This window comes from Cystoisospora suis (genome assembly GCF_002600585.1).
Source record: "Cystoisospora suis strain Wien I chromosome Unknown contig_6990, whole genome shotgun sequence".
In the NCBI taxonomy this organism is placed as follows: domain Eukaryota; phylum Apicomplexa; class Conoidasida; order Eucoccidiorida; family Sarcocystidae; genus Cystoisospora; species Cystoisospora suis.
In genome coordinates, this window is record NW_027159777.1 from 2,360 (window position 1) to 18,185 (window position 15,826).

General features: G+C 53.5%; 3 protein-coding genes across 3 annotated transcripts in view; 1 reads left to right on the plus strand and 2 right to left on the minus strand.

The window, feature by feature from the left end:
- Window positions 1-4,492, minus strand: part of CSUI_010241 (zinc finger (ccch type) motif-containing protein) — a 5,164-nt gene extending 672 nt beyond the window's left edge. Inside the window, exons 1-6 of the mRNA XM_068070346.1 lie at window positions 3,805-4,492; window positions 3,186-3,459; window positions 2,755-2,898; window positions 2,238-2,343; window positions 1,572-1,735; window positions 1-1,282 (exon numbers count right to left, since the gene is read on the minus strand). The exon at window positions 1-1,282 is cut by the window's left edge and continues 672 nt beyond it. Coding sequence (XP_067917677.1) covers window positions 848-1,282; window positions 1,572-1,735; window positions 2,238-2,343; window positions 2,755-2,898; window positions 3,186-3,459; window positions 3,805-3,857 — 1,176 coding nt within the window. The 5' untranslated portion in view covers window positions 3,858-4,492 and the 3' untranslated portion in view covers window positions 1-847. The remainder of the gene's footprint in view (window positions 1,283-1,571; window positions 1,736-2,237; window positions 2,344-2,754; window positions 2,899-3,185; window positions 3,460-3,804) is intronic.
- Window positions 4,493-6,148: 1,656 nt separating this feature from the next.
- CSUI_010242 (kelch repeat-containing protein) lies at window positions 6,149-12,272 on the minus strand. Its single transcript, XM_068070347.1, has 6 exons — window positions 11,012-12,272; window positions 9,951-10,255; window positions 8,976-9,195; window positions 8,368-8,450; window positions 7,742-7,888; window positions 6,149-7,428 (listed from the first exon to the last, which is right to left on the minus strand). Exons 1-6 carry the CDS (start codon window positions 11,476-11,478, stop codon window positions 6,968-6,970), a joined length of 1,683 nt encoding a protein of 560 aa, XP_067917678.1. The 5' UTR covers window positions 11,479-12,272; the 3' UTR covers window positions 6,149-6,967.
- A 1,740-nt stretch (window positions 12,273-14,012) lies between these two features.
- On the plus strand, window positions 14,013-15,824 carry CSUI_010243 (rhoptry neck protein ron4; the record flags this gene model as incomplete). The annotated part of the gene is made up of 6 exons (XM_068070348.1): window positions 14,013-14,055; window positions 14,158-14,286; window positions 14,563-14,688; window positions 14,803-14,844; window positions 15,119-15,277; window positions 15,388-15,824. Coding segments are annotated over 6 exons (936 nt in total), but the record flags the coding sequence as incomplete, so codon positions are not given.
- Window positions 15,825-15,826: the final 2 nt, after the last annotated feature.

A 15,826-nucleotide genomic window follows, 5' to 3' on the forward strand; every position in this document is an offset into this window, starting at 1 on the left:
GGGGGCGGGGGGGGGACAGGAGTTATCGGAGAGCGAGACTAATAAGGACGGGGGGCTCTCCAGAGGCGATACGCGCATGATTGAACACACCGCTGGATGACGAGCTGTGGTAAACAGTAGTAGGAACCCATCATCCCCCCCTCCCCCCGCCCTCTTCGTGTTCCACTTAAGCAACGGTTTTCGGCTCTTGGAGGGCTGTCCGGGAGCTCAGAAAGTAGCTGAAACACTCTAGTGAATGCTAGAAACAATGTTCCCTCGGCCTAACCAAGTCATAATAAGAAGTGGCAGATCAAACAAACGACTATGACAACTTAGCGCACTGATGACTCGCTTTGCGACAGAAAAACAACCTCCAAGCCTACGTAAGCCACGCAAAAAAGTCAGGCAGCGGCGCACCTCAGAAGTTCGACACCACCGTGACAGAAAACCCAGGGCCGCGCCGTTCTTCCAATGACTTACCTCGCAAAGCGGGGTAAAGGGGTGACGGGTGCCAGCCTCCAAGGCCCAGGCATCTAACGGCAGCACCACTTGCCTGATACCGCTCTGTCAGACCCAAATCATTTTCGCACTGAACCCGGTAACCGAATCCCCCCATCGAAGTGACGAGCGTTCTTTCCGAGAGGGTTGGTCTCTCCCCGGGGAACGGCCCCTAGTGCAAACAAAAATAATTGTACTGTAACACGGACAAGTACACAAACCAGTCCCAGATATCGGGAAAGCTTCAGAACCGTCAAAATGAATGGTTTCCAGCCTCACGCGTGTTGCTGGCCCTGTTTCACCATCGCTCTAGGCAGACCGCAGCCGACCAAATCCGGTTTTCTTCAATGCCTGGCGGGGGTCTACCGCATCACCAATTTGGTGACCTCGAAGGTAAGAAACGAAGCTCGTGTCCTAGAAAAGGGGCTGAACCAGGCGCTTTCGACATGTAGTCGCATAGAGGGTCGCACGCGCTCGCACCGCTACTTGGTGAGGTTGTTTCTCGCTCTGAGGACGGCACATCAAAGTCTAGCCCGGAAGATAAAAACTTGGGCAGAAGCTCAGTAGAGAGCTCTTCAGGCTGGGGTTGGGCCACAGGAGAAGGAGTTGTGCTCATGGTGCCATGAGGCGCACATGGTGCAGTGGCCCTCGGAGAAGTGGATGGAAGCACTTCCACTGACGGGTAGTCTGGAAATGTCCGTGGTACATCAGGTGGCACTACTACCACAGATCTCAAGAACGTCTCGACGTTCGAGTCGTTGCGGCGGAGACTACCCATGTCGAACTCCGATTGTAAGTGAGGGCCCTGAGGCAGACACAAGCTGACAGCAGTTACGCTTAGAACACCCGTACTGTCTCTTTGGGGCACACGGTTCATAAATACAACGGGCAGAACACTTCGAGCCAAAGGCAGGATGTCCCCGGGACTCAACGCTTTGGTCCCTGGCAGTCGGTACCCTCGGGGGCTGTTGGTGTGATCAGGTAGTCGTGTTGTAAGGAACTAGCTTTGCATGGACCAGGCGAACGTGAAAAGGTGTCCCTGCAGACAGGCCTCGAATGACCATCAGCAACGAAATCGAAGAAGGCATTCTTACCCTGTCAGACTGCAGGCCATTGAGTCGGACAAAGGCACCGCGCGGCACACTGAATCGAACACAAAATTCGACTTCATCGTTGCCGTTTGCGCTACTAGGCGGAGGCGGAAGTACGTTCACCGGCGGGGTCTCCAATGGACACCTCATTCTTGCTTGCGCTGGAGCTGAAAACATGCAAGTAAGCCATACTCTGATCGTAAAATAGGCAATGGGAAGCTCGGTTCTTTCGTCCGAAACCCAGGTTTGTCCCCGACCACCCGTGAGGATGTTTTCTATTGGCTGCTACGAACTCTTCGTCGTGCGAAGTAGCAAGAGCTCAAGTATAGAAACCAGGAGATAACTTCATGAGTACGCGCCGCGCGCCCTTGCCTACAACTGCCGTTTTTGATATTTGGGGGGGGAGAAATGACAGCGGGCAACCAGCAGCATAGAAAGAAGGCCACACGGTGATTTCGTCTGCCGGGAGACACTGAACTCGGTAGTTCGCACGGGCTACTGCAGTCTGGCGTTAAGGCGCGAATCTTGGTGAGAGCGTTTTCCGCTACGGAGTTACTTTGGGATTCGTCGCTGTTATGGAAAAGGAATATAGAGTGAAGTTCGTGTCAAGAACGTCGGAGCAGGTGACTCAATACCTGCTGGCTGGCGGCAGCGTAGTCGTCGGCTCACCGGCTTGTTCACAGCCATTGGTAAGTGCAGGCAACGGCACAGCTGCAGGATTATCCCAATTCCCCATCCGCCTCCGGACTCCTTTAAGCTGCTCGGCTTCTCCGTGCTACAAAAACGCAAGCATGCCCACACATGTAAGAAAACAGGTGAATGCTTCTCCCTCTCCTCGTCGACATCAAGCACGCCTGGTTCAGTCCTCCAGTCGCTTCTAAAGCTTGTTCTGAAGTCCGCACCGACTGGCCTAGCCGCGATCTGGTCTATACTGGCTCATCAAACTGATTAACCCCTGCGGTACTGAAGTGGACATTTGACAACTGGAGCTCTTGGCCAGGCAGAAGCATATGAGGTCTACTCAAAGAAACAGGTATGGCTGAGGCGCAACAGTTTCTACCAGCTCTCCCGGGTGCCGCGTCTCGAAACTGCTGGCGCACCGAAGAACTGCAGTGAACATTCCACGCATCTCACTGAGCTCGTCAAACTCAGGTGTCTTGCTGACACGTCGACAGATCCCGCTTACCGCGTGACGACACTGGGTTCCGGCGGGGCAGGAACCAAGCATCCACGGATAGCAAAGAGAGGTTTTGTAGAGATCCGAAGTCGCTCTAAGCTCTTCTTGGCGGTGTGCGAACCGGCATGCCGTCCCCTTCTCACAGCGTCCCTTCTACAGGCAGTAGATAGCACACAAAGGCGAAGTTAACCAAGTCGACGACGGCCTTTGAGTGCCGCCACTGGCGTCCTCTTCAGTCACAGAGCGCACTTCGTGATTCGGTTACCGCGGCTCCTGGTTGCGTATGTCTCTGCCATCCAAAGCCCACTGTGTCTCCGCTGTGTTAGTGAAACCAGAGTGTGCGGTCCACCGAGCCTTCCAACAGAGACAACTGTAGCGACAAAACGGCTGAGGCCCAAGTTTGTCACTTGGGCAGTCGAAGGCAGAGCGGGCTGTCTCACTCGTTGGAGGGATGGGCACATCTTGGTCTTGGAGAGATCCGGACCCGATCGTAACTCCTTGCGGCCATGAGCGAACTTGCAGTCGGGTCCCCATTCACAACGCTTTTTTTTGAAGAAGGGGCACATCTTCGTTTTATAAAACTTGACAAACAGGTTCAGGCGAGTCAGGTAACTGCGGTCCAGTGGGAGCATCGCAGAATCAGCGAGGATGCAAGGATGGCAAGGTCCATCAGCGGGAACCCCTGCTGGAAAGTTTGGCTTAAAACTAGCCATCCTGAACGCATCATTGACACGCGACTGAGCGTATGTGCCGTACCAGCCTAGCGTTCGACACACCCATAATATCTCGATCGCGTCCGGCTGCTGTCTACTGCCGTCCTCCAGCACCACCCGCCACCGAGGAACCGCGCATTGCCTACTGTAGTCACGCACTCCATCACAACTGTCGAGCCTCCTTCCCCCAAGGAACTTGTGTCCGGACACGACTCAGAGCTCGTTAGCAATTTCACCAGGCAAGACACCGGTAGTCTCCGAAAAAACTTGGCCGTTTAGACCCACGCCGAACACCGTAAGAGGTCACACTATCGAGGACACAGCCTCCACAACGCAGCACACTTACTTTCGCGAGGGGGAGGGGAAGTTACAATATCCTTGGGAACCAGGCAAAGCCATTGCGAGGTGTGGTGAACGCTCCAAGCTCGGGCAGACGAAAGGAAAGCCCAGCACGAAGGGCAGTCGACGCGACGGCCAGAGCTGGACCTCGAACTCCCATGCGAGGTGACCCAACCGGTGACAAAAATGGAGACGTCACTGGCCGTAAAAATGAGAAATGGGCAAATGCACTCGCACTCCGCCTGTCACCTAACAACAATGTGAACTGTTGGAATTATAAACCAGAGTTACGCGGCTTTACTCGCGTGAAGGCCGGGGCCCGAGGACGTCTGCGCGAGTTCCCCCAGCACCTCTTAAGTCTGCAGTGACGGAATCCCTTCCGGCCAGCACAAAAAAACGCCCTCCTTTCACTCAACCGGTCTGCAAGAAGACTGCTTATGGTGACCGTGTGCCGGGGTAATTGTAGAGAAGCATCTCTGTTTGGTCCTGACGGCTCACTCGATCTGCTCCCGGGGGCCGCTGTGCCGTTAGATTGGTGCTCCGAACGAGTGCCCGGGCACCTCGTGCCGCTGCGTCTGCACGGGGAGGGCGGGCGCCAAATTCCCAGGCGGCCAATCAAAGGAGAGAAGAGTTAACTGTCCGCTCTTCTGAGAGTGTCACCCTCAACAGAGATTCAGGAGTTACAGTTACTGAAAGGAAGGTGCTCGAAGCGAAGGGACAGTGCCTCTCCACGGAGAGACAAGTTGGCCCCGGCTTCGCACCTCAAAGCACGCGGCGAGCCGAGCCACGACCGTCTTCGACGCCCAGCTGCCGGGGAGAGAACAGCCGCAAGAGCGCAGACACACCAAAGCCACTCAGGCTTTTCTCCGGCGCCGGGCAACCTGGATTCCAGGTGCAGTACCTTCCGGCAAACTCACCAGAATTCCCCAGGTTCTGTGAGTCCTTTGTTCCCGGGCCCCAAAAGAACGCGAAGTGTTCCCAGCATTGCCGACCCTTTCCCGCTGCGTCGGCGCGGGTTTAGCGAGACCATTGAATCTCACTTCTGCAGGTGCTGCCGTGGATCTCACCTTGGACGTGTCTCAACCACTGACAAAAAGCTTTTGCGCTGCCCGGAGAAAGTCGGAAGGAGTTAGGTGAAACGGGAAAAATTAGTTTGTTACCGAGGCCCAGTGGGACCGTATGAGAGCGAGAACGACTTTCTGTTTCCTAGCAAAGACTGGGGCGGGGGGGACAGAGTCTGTTGGGCGTTCGTGTATTGACTTAGACTGTGACTGTTAACAAGCCGACGACCTCGGCGACTGCCGTCCGAGGCTTCAGATGAGCCGGAGCCACCAGAGCATGGTGCGCACACGTAACTCCCGCGTGGATCTGCTTGCGGGTATCCGCTGCAACGGGGAGAATGGTATCTTCTCCACCATGGCTAATGGGAAGTGACAGGACAGGCAGATTCCGTTCTTGGTTGTTCACCGGAGTGGCTGGAGCATGTCTCGACAGACGCGGTAGTGTCTCCCACCTCCAGTGACTGGCGTCCCAGCTTCGCCGCAGATACGAATGCGGGAGCGCACGGCCGGCTTGTCCGTGTCCGACCACAACATGAGCACAGCCCAACTGGGCTTCGACCATAGAAAATGATCGGAGTTTGATCCGTGTCCCGGCGTACACTCTTAAGCGTGGCCGTGTGTATAATTTGCCGAACTCTTATGTCGGTCATGAGACAAAACCAAGGTTGCTCCGAGAACAGGGGGCGACCACGGCGAACGGTGGAAGCCGGCTTCCAGCGCACAGCAGCGGGTGCCCGGTCCATGTAACGCAAAGAGACATGCATTCACTGTCGAGAAACGCGCTCCTGCGAAGATGTCAGGCCTTTCCCCTGTCTAGTATCACGTAATTTTTCTCTTGCGTGGGCGTTCACAAGAAACCGCTCGGTCATCGCTTTCGATTCCAGGCACTGCCTCAGGCATTCCCGGTGCTCGCTGTGCCGCAGCAAACGGACGGCGGTCGAGGCCCGTTGATTTCATCTCGTCCCAGACTCTGTCTGGTGTGGCCCCGTTGCACAACAGAAAGAGCCTCGACAGGTGGCTAGCACGGGTCCACTGTGTGATCGTCATGGGTGCACAACTCCCCCAACAACGACTCACAAAAAGAAAGGAGACACCCATCATCCGAAAGTTATGCCATACCGGGCTGAGGCAAAGTGATTGTCAAATCTACCGCGAGGTCAGACTACTTTCCAACGTCACTGAAGGGGGCGCAGTGCATGATCAAAAGGCCAGTCGCCTCGCCCACAGATCGTGCGGCCTGCAGTGGTGAACTGAAGCAGATTTCTGTCTGCCCCCACAGGGACAGCGAAAGGGCGTACTAATATCGCCGTATGGCGAGGATGTCTTTCGACACTTCCAGCGTAGCTGATAACCATTGAGACGGGGCGCACACTCAACCGAACGTCCAGGACAAAACAACAGAGCATATCGCGTTTGACAATCGGGCTCAACACGAATCACATTACCGGGCGCAAGATGTTTCGGCCTTGGCAGAAACTGCAGGCACGGAGACGGGACAGTCATAAGAGCACAACAGCGGCAGCTCTCTCTTTGTTGCAAAGGTGCGCTTCACCTGTAGCGGCCTGGTTTGGCCGGCGTCTTAATGACCATACCCTCTTCACGAACTACGGTCAGACAACTCCCCCACTACATTCTCCGACTTCAAAATGAACAGCCGTATTCGGGATCCCCCCGACAACCTCACTAGAGAAAGAAGTACACAACCATAACATACATCATAAAACCTGAAGACCACGCAAAAAAGCCGGGGGAAGCGGCATAAGAATTAGGAGTTAGATATACCTTTGTTGTGTTGCCTAGATGAAAACTCTAGACGGATGAAAGCGTGGCCCTCACCCACCAAATCTACGCTGCAGGCAAGCAACTGCTCCATAAGGAAAAATGACACCAGCGGTCGATTGTGACGCGGTGAGGCTGCTTGGCGCAAGAGGAGCAAAGGCAGAAGAGCCAAAAAAAACTCGCAAGCCAGTCTCCTAATCCCGATTGTAGTGCTTCCTGGTCCGAAGACGCGCAAGCAAAACATGAAAAGAATGTTTTTGTCCCCCCCTCCTGACAATGAACAGAAAGACATCCGGTCAACCCTTCTCTTTCCCCGCCTTTCACTCTGCTTCAGTCGACGTTCAGTCGGTTGGCGATGTTTCGGACAGCGCTCGCTTCCGCTTTTTCATCTAGTTTTCTGAGAATGTCCTGTATGCTTGTTTCCATGATCTCGAACTTGCGTTCCAGTTGAGCCAAGGACGTGAGCTTCTGCTCCAAGCCGTTCAGGCGCTGCCGCACCTGCTCTACGCTTTCGTGGTAAGTTGAGTTGTGTTCCGCAAGGGTCTTCAGATCAACCTGGAAACCCTCTATATTCTTGTTCACACCTTCCATTCTTCCTAAGACTGACTCCACACTGTTCTCAAGGGTATTGACCAAGTTCACGACTCGGTCAGCCGACGCTGCATACTTGCCCATTTCCGACTTCACCTCCATGATCTCCAAGGTCGTCTGTGTAAGCTCCCGCTTCAGGTCCAACACTGATACCGTCGTACACACGGGCGCCAGCCGGTATACGTCTGACGTTGGTTTCCCTGTGAATCGAGAAAGTCCATACACACAAAGACCTTAGAGTTTTCGCGGAACTGTCAGAGCTCTACTTTCTCCTCGAGAGCCCACTTCTCTGCACAGAGAGAGTCGCACGCCCCTACAGCGCTGCCCTTCCGCTATCACGGAAAAGCTAACCGATCACATTGCCATCTGAATGTGCCTCACCACACGTCAACACGCTATGTTTGTGTTCCACAGTTGCGCCTTTGCTGGACAGTAAGAGTTCACTTTCTATGCTGGCCTAATCTTTGACACGAACTTGCTATACAATCTTGGCCGTTCTGAAGCGACGCTTACCATAGGAGTCACTGCCCCCAAAAATATACAGAGCTTTGTTCTGTGGCACGAGAGCCAGGGAGCCGAAGTTCGCGTGATAGCCCAGCTGCTTCGCAGCCACGTCGCACTTGAACCAGTAGTTGGCGGAAACGTCGTAGACAAAGAAATCTGAACCATTGAAAGGACACCAAGCTTTCAAGACTCGTTGAAAAGAACCAAAGAGCCAACGTGAGGAGGAACGCCGACCGGCGGCGACAGAACAGGATCGCCCGCCGGCGATGGCATAGAGGTTGTACAGCCACAGCCCTCGTCTGTGACCCGTGCTTTCTCTTGACTTGCGTCGCCATACGCACTCTGGCTGTGCACTCCCTTATTAAGCACCACGACTAGCAGTCGGTCCCGCATTTCCTCACCAAGTGGACCGCTCCATTCACTGTCTTACTACAAAACCGGGAGCTTCGCCTCGCTACTAACCGCACTGTCACGGGACACCCCTCCGCATCGCCGGCCCATGAGGGAGTGAACTTCAGGTGTCCCTGTCCCCGTATCCCACACGTCTTTCCTAGGGACGTCCTGAAACGTCTTCCTAGAGAGCCCGGCGAAAACACTTGCATCCCTAGCAGTGCCGGTGTTGGTCCATGCCTCACCAGATACCGCGTACGTGCTGAACCACCCTGCGGTCTGTCCTCCAGATATCCAAATGCGCTCATCGTAGAAAGCCGAAGCATGCCTGAACGTTTTGAAAGCCATCGTCACACGTAGCGTTTGACTTATATTCACTTATATTTCGAGGACATACCCAGCACCAGAGAACCTCTTACAACGAGGTGTACGGACTGTTAGACGACCCCCGCCTCTCCGGTTGAGTAGCTCGCTCTCACACTGTCACCTACTCTTTGACTATCTATCTATCTATATTATCTAGGCAGCCCTTCTCGGTGGGTCTAGGTACACTAGCTCTCCCCTCTTGCTTCTCGGATGTCTCCTTCCGCACTGAAAACCGTCGCATCATTCCCAAGTCCCTCTCACCGATCCCCGTTGTCGAAAAGCGTTTGCCTCTGACCAGGCGAACCAAACAAAAATATGTACGGGTGCCGCCAGTTAATACCACGAGAGCCAATCCCAAGCCTGACCCTCAGCAACACGGCAGTGTATGTCAACTGCGCTCACATCTGAAGCCTATGACTGGAGTTTCTTTGGAATTTCTTAGCGTTTCTTCTTAGTTACTCGACCTTACTCATCTCCCTGAACTCACTTAAACCGGGCAACAGGGGCCTCTCCGCTCGCGTCATCAATAAGCTGCCACCGCGAACCTTTCACAGTGTAACGCCAGAGCTCATTCGTCGGGCGGCCGCCCCCACTTAGGTCTCCACCGAAGATGAACATGCAGTCACCGCTTGCAGTTGGGGCCATGGTCCCCGTGTGAAAACACCTCGGCGCAGGCTGTCCGTCTCCCTTCAGCTTCGTCCACGAATCTACAAGCCCGAGGAAATACACAGGGAGGAGAGAGAAGCTACAGGGCGGGACCTGAGAATTCACAAGCTCAATGAAGTACAGGAGGCGAAGACAAACATAACCACGTGTGAAGTGACGCGAAACAGCGACTGCCTCAGTCTCTTTTGGGACATTCTGTCAGACTCCCTTCAGTATAGATGTCGACTATCTGTCACCGGCACCCCGCCGGTGTCCTAGGTACTGTACCAGCTATGCGAGAATCTCCAGGAGGAAAGACGATCAGCACAAGGTGCGTGTAATACAGAAGACGAACCAAAGCGACGGCGGCCAACCGACTCTCACTTGGGTGCCCAGGGTCAAAGAGAAGATGAGATTCATAAGGGGTGTCGAGGCTGAAATCGCGCGCTTAGACGTTGTACTATTAGGGCACTACGCAAATACTGTTGTGTTTCACTTTCACAGACAACTAGACTGTTAGCCGATGGAACAATGTGCTCCACTACTGGTCTAACATAACTTTTACCTACGACTCTACGGATCGCAACACACCTCAAGGCTATAGTGACCAACAGACCTTCTTCTCTTAGCCATAAGAATACAAACACCCGTCAACAAAATTGAATAGGAGATTTGATAGGAGACATTCATCCCCATCACTCTCCAAGCCGTCTCCCCTCCCACAAATGCATACAGTTTGGACGAAACGAAAATCGGTCGATCTCGATCTTCTTTGCCAGCGAGGTTAATCAAACAGACTCCAGGTAGGTTAGCTTACCTCCTTTCAAGACGTATCCATCATCTCTGACACCTCCCGCATCCATACCACCCCAGAGGTAGAGCAGTTCACCGGAAACACACATTGAGTGGCCTTTTCGGGCCGACGGAGATGATTTGGTCGTGGCTTTCGTCCACTTGCAACTCTTCGTGTCAAAATTCCACGTCTGGTTAGTTAGCTCACTGTTCTGATTCTCTCCGCCCCATAAAGTCAAAACTTTCCGACCGTCGTCGCTCACTGCTGAAACTAAAGATGCACCCACACGTGCGCTTGGGCCGGTCCCCTGGACTGAGACAGAGTTGAAGCTACAGGGGACGTCACAGCAAACCACACACCAACATATATATAGATATAGATATACACGCACGCATACATCGGTTCGGGGAGAGTGACACAAGAAGACTATAATATAAGAACGATGTATGACAGATTCCTTAGAAGATCAAACGAAAGTCAGAGTTCTTCGAGAGATTTGAATGACGACATACAGCGTGTTCGAGTAGAGTCGAGAAATGAGTCTCCGGTGGATAAGAGGCGAAGCTCTAGACTCCAACCCAACCCGGTCCCAGGTATGAGAGAGAAAGGGCTTCTAGCGACGGAATCAAAGAAGAGACACGAGAGTCATCATATCTTATACCAACAATTCTTTACTATCTCCTGTGACGGCCTGGAGTGCTATACATCGTGAGAGGAGCACACTCACTCTTGGGACAATACACTGGACAGAGATGGATAGATGCAGTAACCTGCTACAACATGAATGAACCCAACACTAAGAGAATATTTCTGCACCACCTAAGAGTAGGGACATTCCTTCTCCTGTGAACATAGTCTAGCAGGAGGCCTCTGAAGAGGGGCAAAGAAGAAGCTCAGTACAGACGCTACCTTGGTAGTACGCCACCAGGCATGAAACGTACTGCTCCCGCCTAGAGAGGAAGAGAGAAAGACAGAGATACATCCTCAGCTTGAAAACACACTAGGGAAGTGTAGGGTTGTGAGGAAGGTGGAAGAGAAAAAGACAGAAGAAGAAAGGAGGAAAGACGAGGGGGGGACCGGCTTACGTGTTGGTGACGGGGTTAAAATTGATGAGGTCGTCGAAGATTTTATCTTCTTCAACGCCTCCCCAGATGTAGATTGTATCATTTAGCTCAACGACTAAATGTTCCTTTCGAGCCTGAAAGATCTGGCCATCATGTACGATACTGCTGAAGAAGAAATCCGGGGGAGAGATTACTCCAGTTGTTGAGTCCTGTGAACCTGCTTTCTTGGGTTTGGCGGCTGTCGTACCGGTCTTCGATGCTGCTTTTTCTTTGTCGTCATCCTTCTTGTCATCGTCGTTCTTGTCTTCCTTTTTCTCGTCTTTCTTATCTTCTTTTTTCTCGTCTTTCTTGTCTGCAGCTTTACCTTTATCTTTAGTTGGTGAGGCGCCCTTCTTAGGAGACAATGCAGCGTTCCTCTTTGAGGTTTTCTTTGTGTCAGTGTCGGACAGATCGAAGTCCGCGTCGGAGAAGTCAGAAAGGTCCGACATGTTGCAAAGAAAAACTCGGAGTACGGCCAAACACGCGATTGACAAAAGTTCCCGGCGTTCAGGTGGCGGACAGCGAAAGCAGCGGAGAGTAAAACTCGTCAACCCCGTACACCCTCAAAAGCACCCGAGTGAAACTAGCTCTTCTTCTGCTTTTCCGCCTGTCGGATTACTCGGACGAAGCGGCGTGACATGGACGGAACTTCGCCCGGAAGAAATAAAACGGAGTTTGAGGTTTGCTGTGTGCTTTCATTTGAAAGAGCAGCCACGAGGAGGGACGCGGTGCTCCGTTGTGCCGATGTGTAGATGCGACTCAACGAAACGAGAAAAATGAACGACGCCTTTCCGGCTAATTGGGTTGAGTTCCCAGGCCAACTGATCGAAAGCGTGGACACCGGCTAGAATAAAAAAAAGAAGGGACGTCGTGTTAACGTCCAGAGAGAGAACGGAATTGGAACGATCGGAGTTCCCTGCGCCAGGACGGAACCGTGGATTGAATCCAGTTCACTCCAGGGATTTCGAGTTACCCCCTAATAAGAAATTTGTGGGATCAGCCTATTCACAGCAAAGTGACGAAGCAATCTATGGCATTCCTCGCCGCACACCGCGAGAGCTGTTCAATTAGTACAAACGACGGACCGCTAGCTGCTAGTTCTAGAATCTACCATGGTTAATCCGGTCCACGGTACTGCAAACGTCGGTCACAGAGGATGAAAACGGCTACGGACCGGAAGAAAATCACAGCACTTCTGCAACCAACACCTTGAAAAAAACGACGGCGTGGCAGCACTTCAGGTATTGATTCAACAACCGAACTTAGTAGCCGCTGTGCTGGCGGTGTATGCACGTCGATGTGCTACCGAAACACCGTTCCACGTTGTGTTCAAGTGACGCTGTGTATAGTCCGAACGTCTACGGGAGATCCCGGTGACGATGACTTCGGACCATGTGAAAGATCCTATCCAACCTTGGTGTAGAGTGCGATCATAAGTAACTGATTTCCTTTTAGGGGCTGGGAGTTGCGTACCGACATAAAGTGGTTCGCCGAGTTCGATGCTGCAGTCCGTGCGAGTAGACTTGGGGTCGGGTGCCTCTCTCTCGCAACAGCAGCTTCGCATGGTTCCGAGTGTACAAGAAGCCAGTTCGCCGAATGTAGTGCCCTTCCTTCCTCTAGACTATCGTGATCGAGTCGCTACCGAATCGCGGGGCCCGGAGCCACTCGACAACCGCCCAGATGAACCTCGTCCTTGCAAAAAAAAACTTCAAGCGGAGTGTCAGTACTCCCCAGGATTACTGGGACCGGTATATGTGTAACTTCTAGAACACAACCTCAGAAGCAAGTGCGATATGTAAGACGGAGAAACGTTTTACGGTAGCACCAGAGACAAGACCCTCCTAGTAACCATCGCAGAGATGGCTGCATTCGCACAGCACTCGAAGGCAATGGCGGTTTTGGTATGTCCCGGCACATTATAGCCGGCGTCCTGCAGGCAGGGGAAGTCGTCCCCCGCTAAGAGAGGAGGCCCCGCGATCAAGTCGAGCGGGTTCACTTACGTCTGCACAGCACGAGAACTAATGCAGCCGGAGCCCTGCTACGAGTCCGAGGGAGATTGTCGCTTCTGGAAACAGGCCACTACATCAGTCGAAAGCCTGAGGTATTTTGATGCGAACGGCCTGTGGGCAGCGGTATGCGCCGAGCAGTCAAATGGAACGGCGGTGATGTCGGCGACGATCAGGTATCAAAACGAACCAAGAGCGACCTTTTAGAGCACAGTTACGACTCACCCGTCTGCATTCTATCGGTATCAAGCAGCTGAACAGTCTGGAAGACGGACGACATACGGCGGAAATAGTCTTGACGCTCACTAGAGCCACGGGGTATTTATGCAGAAAAAGTGCGAACACAGAGGAACGGCGCAGTCGCAACCTTGAAACCTTTTTTTCCCCGGGTAGCGGAGCGGCGGATGGCTTGTTGTAACAAGCGCACGTGCTAAGATGTCTCGGCCTCAACGGACTTGTGGTGTTCTTGTTCGGAGAACAGGGTTCTTTCGGAACGTGCAGCCACACTGACCGCTGCACTGCTAGCTTGGTTCTCTAGGCTTCTAGATCCCAAAATCTTTTTCTATGTTAGTGGCTTTTGTCGTCTCGCCGAAGTCTCGTTACGGGTGCCGGCCACGTACTCGTGTTCTGGACGCGGCCTCACACAACCTGCCAAACAAAAAAACCGGTTGTTTCCAGCATGGCAGGCGGCCTTGGAAGAAGTATGTTTCCCAAGTTGCGGATTGCCGGAGTCCTCATTTTGGGGTTCTCGGCTTTAGCATACGCGACAACGCCGACTCCAGCGCCACGGCAAACGCCGACTCCAGCGCCACGGCAAACGCCGACTCCGGCGCCACGGCAAACGCCGACTCCGGCGCCACGGCAAACGCCGACTCCAGCGCCACGAAAAGGTAAGAACCAGTGTCATGTAGACACTTGGAAGATATCTGCGGGGCCAGTACTTGACAACCCCTGTTGTGCCTTTTGATTTGTTGGCAGCCTCTCTCCCTCAGCTCGAGAGCGCCTCTGACGAGATTACACGTAAGTTTTTGCCAAGACAATCAGCTGGACTCAACTTTCAGGTTTCGGCAGCCTACGGGAATGGGAAGTCGCATGGGTGTCCGGCTGTGTCTTTCAACGCAGCACCTGCCCGTGTTGGAGAAGCCGCTGGTAGCCCCCCTCATGGAGCCACCGAGACCTTGCCGGAGGAGCGCGAAGACTCAACCGAATCGCTCACACCCGTGCCCGAACCGAGTCTCCAATCTCCAAGCGGTAAGTTGTCAGCCTGTACAGGCCTGTTCTCCAGCAAGCCGGCTGCCGTTTTGTCAGATCGATCCGGCGAATGCTTCAATGTCGACTCACTGGCTGTTGTGAGCAGGAGGAACTCCAGCTGAACTCGCTCCAGGGATCGAAAGATGTAAGACTCAGTGCAGCTTGCAAGTCTGACTGTCGGAGTCCTAACCAGCTGCCGCCAAACCTTGTGTCGCTTGCTCAGTGAACGCGCGACTGATGAGACTGTGGTTTCGCTGTCTCTCCTCCGGCATTTAGAGCTTCTACAGGGACGGTTACAAACAGGAGTAGATCTCCACTGCATTCAAGTTGACGTGTTCCTGTTCGTTGCTGCAGCGAAGGGCTTCTATCCCTCCTTAGAGGAGTTCAGAGTCTATTTTGAGGGTGAGTTAAGTGAGCACGCTTGCCCAGACCTCCAGAACTCATCGCGAACAACTCGCTCGTCGAACTTGAGAATGGTTTCCGGAAGAAGCTGAAAGTGTGTCTCTGTTATTGCAGCTGAAACACCGAAGAAGGACGAGGAATCACTCTTAGCTGATGGTAAGTCTCGCTCCTGGTTTGCTTCTTGAACGTTCGTGCTGGGTTTGCTTCTCAGACTCACGTAGAGACCGCGTTGAAAAAGCAAGCCACAAAGTCTTCTGATGTCTTTCGATGCAGTGACCTGGTATTCTATGCCGGTGCCCATGGGACCAATTGACCGACGTGGTAAGCCTTAGTCTACCGGGTTGTCCGGGTCTTTCACATCTGTTCCCTTGCGCCTCGTAAGCTATTTACATGCGCTCGTCTCACCGATCACTTGTGTTGTTTGTTGCAGAATGGCAAGTCGCCAGGGAGCAGTTCACTATTTTCTACGCCCAACTGCTGGTTAACTACCCTGCCGCTGTAAAAAACGCATACCTTCTTCTTGGATGGGATCTTCAACACTTCCCGCAAAATAAGCAAGAAGTCGAAGCTTTCATTGCGGCCTTGAATAGTAAGCATGATTTTCTCATACCCGCAAGTGCGAGGTTAACCAGTCTGTTGTACAGCCGAGAGTGCCTGGCCAAAAGACCGCCCAACTTCCGTCAATCTCTTTTTTTGTAGGTGTAGAAGCGCTGACTGGAGGTTCCGCAGTATGGGTTTTCGACTCGACCCCGGAGCCAGACCGGCCATCACTCTACGGAGAGTTCTATCTCACGTACAAGGACAGACTGCCGTCGGAATTCTTCTCCACGGCAACGACCTTGAATCCACAGCTAGCGTCGTACTTCCAGGAAGGCGCCTTCCCCGGACCTTACCCCGCGGGTGCCGCTCCAGGGGCAGAAGAGGAAGCAGCAGTTCCAGCCCTTCCTCCGGTTGCAGGGCGTGCTGTCCCACCTACAACTGAGGAGGGTGTTCCCGCTGCAGGAGAGGAGGGAGCTCCTGCTGCCCCTGCAGAAAGGGAGGGAGTTCCTCCTGCTCCTGCGGGAGAGGAGAGAGCTCCTGCTGCTCCTGCGGGAGAGGAGGGAGCTCCTGCTGCTCCTGCGGAAGAGGAGGGAGCTCC

Coding starts and splice junctions, on each gene's coding strand:
- CSUI_010242 (XM_068070347.1), bottom strand. CDS start 11,478: ATGTCGGACCTTTCTGACTTCTCCGACGCGGACTTCGATCTGTCCGAC. Junction 9,196..9,950: donor TGGATACGTCTTGAAAGGAG/GTAAGCTAACCT, acceptor TCGGGCTTGTAG/ATTCGTGGACGAAGCTGAAG. Junction 7,429..7,741: donor TGGGGGCAGTGACTCCTATG/GTAAGCGTCGCT, acceptor CTCGATTCACAG/GGAAACCAACGTCAGACGTA.